The sequence below is a fragment of the Brachionichthys hirsutus genome, unplaced genomic scaffold, assembly GCF_040956055.1.
Source record: "Brachionichthys hirsutus isolate HB-005 unplaced genomic scaffold, CSIRO-AGI_Bhir_v1 contig_946, whole genome shotgun sequence".
Taxonomy (NCBI): Eukaryota; Metazoa; Chordata; class Actinopteri; order Lophiiformes; family Brachionichthyidae; genus Brachionichthys; species Brachionichthys hirsutus.
The window spans coordinates 8,990-14,216 of record NW_027180952.1 but is presented as its reverse complement, the minus strand read 5'-3'; the positions used below and the strand labels follow the sequence as shown (position 1 = coordinate 14,216).

Below are 5,227 nucleotides of genomic sequence, written 5' to 3'. Positions count from 1 at the left end.
TCAAGATGTTAAAGTAATGGGAAGAATAATTATTTAAAATACACTTCTTCACTTTAAACAATGCAGATGTTAAACTCTAAACTCTAAAGCTCTAAAAAGGTGAAGATTCGCTGTTGATTATCTTATGCATTGACTATAAAACCTCATTTTCAAGATCCAAGTACAGTATGTGACAATGACGATGTCATCATGATGTATAGACCAGAAATGTCAGGGCTTGTTCATGAAGCAACTTGATTGATTTTGCTTTTGAATTGATATTTGCTTCTTCTTTAATTTTTCTTGGTTTTAAGATAACTTCCTATTTGCATGAGACATATTATATGCCCTGATAACAAGGAAAGGATCATTCCTTCAGAAAGGTCTTCAAGGTTTTGACTCTGATTTCCTAATGCATTGAGAGATTGAGCTTTAAAAGGATCTTCTCACCATCATGGAAATGGAGAAATGATTTATGTATGTACTAAATAACAATGGTCCTAGGATGGAGCCTTGTGGCACTTCAGACCCAGATGGGCCCATCTCCCATCAGACCTCTGTTCCAATGACTAAAAATGTTACACAATAAGATTTTGGTTTTTTTTGGTTTTTTGTTGAGGACTGCTACATAAAATGTACTCTAATATCACAGATAAAGAGCATGAAATTCTATTACAATTTAACAATCTTTCTGAGACCAAAAACAGGAACAGAAACGATGAACTCTGATGAACGTGTGACGCATTAGTTTCAAATAACTTCCAAAAAAAAATAATAATAACTGATGCAGTAAACTGACAGTGGGTTATCTGTCGTCCGGTCAGGGTCACCGTTTTTACGGTGTTTTAGATACACTATTTTAAAACGTGGTTTCCTTTGTAAGACTTACTCGGCTGCCCCTTTAACGAGCTGCTTAGAATTACTCAATAGTTATGAACAAATCATCAGGGGAGGGGTAATCAGATGATGATGAGGAGGAACACTTCTGTTACGTGAAAGCCGATAGGAACTTTCCTCTGGATGGGTATGGGGGGGGGGGGTTACGCAGGGAGGCGGTGTCAAAAACACGCACACACCGGTTCAAATGAGGATACTGACCGTCCTGAGCTGACTCCTCGTTACATATCGGAGCTGCGGTTTTCCAAGTGGAGCACAGAGGAGGTGCGTAACGCCGCCTGTAATATTAAGTAACAGCAGCTCGGCGGCGTTGAGCAGACGGAGAGACGCGCTCACCGGAACAACAGACGGACGGGAGGTTCTGAGCTTCAGAGGTAAATAAAAACAAGAAACTTTTACGCATTTTGGACTCTTTATTTTCAAATCAGTCCGCTAAATGAAGCAACGTAAAAGCGCTTGTTTTCATATACATCACCGCTTCTCATGTGCGCTCAGCGGTCCTTAGAATTTGCTTAAAGGAAATGTGGCAGTTAATAATAGGCTGCGTGCAAGTCACCTTTATGAACTCCAATTAAGTTGTTTGTTCAAAGAGGGGGTGGGAATAAATTTTATTCTAACGCTGCCTCATCTTCAGATTATTCCTTAACAAGTACTATATATTTTCAACATACTTAATAAAACAGCTCTGGTTACTAAACATTGAAATTACGTTGAAAGTTTTAAAACGCATAAATTAAAACTTGTTAAGTAAAAAAAAATTAAAATAAAAAGGCGAATCCGTCTGTCGGTCCGCAGTGAAGTCTTTCAAAAGCAGCTTGTTTCTAAAGACGGGGGTCCTCATGTCAGAGCTGATGACGCAAGTAAAGCCAGTAACTGACCTTCAAACGATGACAGACTGGGGGGGGGGGGGTCTTTACTTTATTAACTACCGTCACAGGTTGTACTATTTGGGGTTTTGTTTGTGACGTAAATTCATTTGATGTTTTATTTGAAAGTGACTGTTTCTAGTGGAACAGAACCTGAATTGGCTCCTTTTCTTTGCTCATAACGCGCATTGAGAATGCAACAAGGCTTGCGACGTTATGGCTCAAGTCGCTGCGGCTTTATTGGAGAGACGCAATCGGGTTACATAATATTGTGTTGTAACAGCTCTTGCGTAACCTCGAAATCCTTCTTCTTCATGTGCTTCCCTCCGTTTTGGACGCTAGGTGGCACTGTTGCTGCATCCATCCACGACTGCGCCCACTCAGCACTGCTTCTTAAAGGGGGGGAAGACTCTTCTGACTGGTGAGATGTTTGAGGAGGAGTCCCATCGGATGAGGGGGCAGCAGGAGGTGGCTCTGCGTCCAGCTTTGGAGTCTCACTCAGCGGTGACTGCGGGCGGAGGACGAGGAGGAGCCACGCCCTTCACCGATGAAGCAGTCTCCATCCTGACCTCCAGCAGCCTGTTGGCGCGCTCCCTGCTGGGTAACGCCTCTCCGCTCAAACGCAAAGAGAGCCCTTCTTCCAGCATTCGGCGCAAACGTGAGTTTATCCCCGTGGACAAAAAAGATGAAGGCTATTGGGACAAGCGGAGGAAGAACAATGAGGCAGCGAAGCGCTCCCGGGAGAAGCGGCGCGTGAACGACATGGTCCTTGAGAGCCGTGTTCTGGCTCTGCTGGAGGAAAATGCCCGTCTCAGGGCGGAGCTGCTGGCTCTGAAGTTTCGCTTTGGCCTGGTCAAAGACCCCTCCAACGGCCCCATCCTGCCCCTCACTGCAACTCCCCATCAGACTATGACGACTCACTGTTACCTCCCCAGCTCCTCAGCCGCGCACCCCAACAACCAAGCAAGCCAGGTGAAAAGCAGGGGGTCCAGGGAGGCCGGCAACATGTCGGAGGACTCCGGCTTCTCGACACCGTGCGGTTCCAGCGTAGGAAGTCCAATCTTCTTCGAGGACCGGCTAAGCGACCACGGCAAGTTATCGCCGCACGGGTCAGAGGAGCTGTCCTATGAGCTCCACCGCTCCCTGTCGCCTCCACCACTCAGCGCAGGCAAAGCAGACCAAGGCGATGCAATGAGAAACCTTCCTCACAAGCTACGGTTCAAGACTCTGGGAAACGGAGACACCGCTGATGCCGGACCGGACAGCAGCGGTACCAGACGCGGTCCACTGCTAGCCGCATCAGGGCGCGAAGGTCCGAGAGAGGCCTCTAAAGGACTTTGCACTGACTCCTGGCTACAACAGGTGGAGGGAGAGGATCGCAGGAAGGTGGGGGTGCAGCTTCCCCATTATTATGCCTCAGCTCCCGGTTCCAGCCTCCAGCCTCAAATGGAGGTGGAGTATAAGCAGGAGAACACTCACCTGAAGTCTCAGCTCAACTCCCTGAGCGAGGAGGTGGCTCAGCTGAAGAAGCTGTTCACAGAGCGGCTCCTGGCCAAAGTCAACTGAGGACAAGAGTCAGACGACTCCACTCGTATTGCTCTAAGTGAGCCAGTAGGATGAGACGATACAACTTTAAAGTCTAACAGGCGTTTAACAACATGTTTGTTTTATATTGTAATAAATGATGTTTATCCCAGCCAGTCACTGTTCCTGAAACAGGGAGTCTAATAATATTCTATGTATAGTAGTTTTTTTGTTTTTTTTAATGTCATGCACTGTGATAACAAAATGACGCATCACATAATCACAATGCATTAAAAGCCTGCGTTCATGAAGCACTAACTGGTTTTGGTGGTTCTGAAGCCAGGTAGACGAGGGAGGCATCCAGGAAGCTGTTAACACACGCAGAGGAAGGAGAGGCCAGTCGTTTAATGTGACTTACTGCACAAGTTTAAGACCCATGGGAGGTGTCTGAAGACAGAGACAACCCCGTATGATACAATAAAACCGTGAATCTTGTAAAGCTGAAAGCAAAATCTATTTAAAATCACACAAAACACTTTTTTTTTATGATGTGTCACACGGTCAAGGAGTTCCATTTAGATACGGTGGAATTCACTGGTTTGGTGTTTAGTCGCTGTCCTCAGTTTGAATCACATTATTACTCACATGTCACCTTTGCGGAGGCGATGACTCGAATTTGATGTCTGTCATCTTTCTGTACATTTTTAATGACAAATAAAGGCATTTAAAGGATCTGTGCTTGAGGAAACGTGAGGAGGAGAATTCTATATCATATATAAAATATTTAACGAAAGTAAAGGGACCGTAGAATATGGATAAAAATAAAATATCATAAGAGAACCATGTCATTACTCGTACAAGGAGTCATGGTGCCTGAAATTAAAGACAGTTTCACATCAGCGCTGTATAAAGACTTATATAAAAACTTTTCATCGCCAGCAGGGGGCATCAAAGACAACGCCATCATTGTGACATAAGAATGCTCTGGATCGATGCTTTTTCTATTGTCCCTGCAGGTTAGCAAGTTATTTGGCATGGAGATGCGTTACGTGTTTCTCATGTGAGCGTGGAGACAATAACGGAAATAATCTAATGCTGACGTCTGAAAACACAAGGTGGATTAATCAGCAGTAAAGATGTTCATCCTATACATAAAACATTATTCTGGGATTAAAATGATCATATAAGAAATCTTAAAACAATGTATTCACCACCAATGGTTCCTTGCTTCTGGAAAACATTTCAATTTTGGAATTTTTGTTCTTCAAATACTATAAATAGATTACATTTTTGCATCTTCTGTGGAATTTTGACAGCAATTCTTCCAAAAAAACCACCCAAAAAAGTCATGTTTTGCAGGTGTAAATAAACCTTTGATAAATGTGAAGACCGTGGAGTGAACAGACAGATGATAAGGTACAGGTGAGGCAGAGATGTCGATGTAATTAATCTGCTGCAATATGCTGCAGCTTCAGCACGTTCCTCACTCACATCCATCCAAAAAAAAAAAAAAACAACCCCCTCTGTTACCCCCTTTTTTCCTTGAAAGGATAAAGCCTGTTGCTAGGCAGGCAGTGCGACAGTTGCCATGGGAACAATTTCAGACATAGCTGTGAGGGGGGGAAATGTTGAGTTGGGTGGAGTAAGGATGGGGTGCAAAGAGAGACTGATGCGGGGAGAGAGTGTTTCTTGATGGGGGGAGGGGGACCCAAGTTCATGGCCAGAGCCTCAGCGCCGTTTGTCTCCTCCGGCTGAAGGAGGAAACAAAGAGGTTCAAAGGAACGGTGGTCCAGAGTGGGATGAAATTTGGAGCACAACATCGGGGTTCCCCTCAGGATACAGGAACACTGAATTAAAAAAATGATGGTCATATGGACTAACTTGGGAGTGGGATGAGTCTAATCAGAACTGCAGAGACAGACCTTTTGAGTGACATGAACAGAAACAAAGGATTCATGCAG

At 44.5% G+C, this 5,227-nt stretch overlaps 1 protein-coding gene across 1 annotated transcript; it reads left to right on the top strand.

The window, feature by feature from the left end:
- Positions 1-1,034: 1,034 nt before the first annotated feature.
- On the top strand, positions 1,035-3,998 carry LOC137917002 (uncharacterized). Its single transcript, XM_068759888.1, has 2 exons — positions 1,035-1,250; positions 2,085-3,998. The coding sequence occupies exon 2, from the start codon at positions 2,169-2,171 to the stop codon at positions 3,306-3,308; it is 1,140 nt and encodes a 379-aa protein (XP_068615989.1). The 5' UTR covers positions 1,035-1,250; positions 2,085-2,168; the 3' UTR covers positions 3,309-3,998.
- The last annotated feature ends 1,229 nt before the right edge of the window (positions 3,999-5,227 follow it).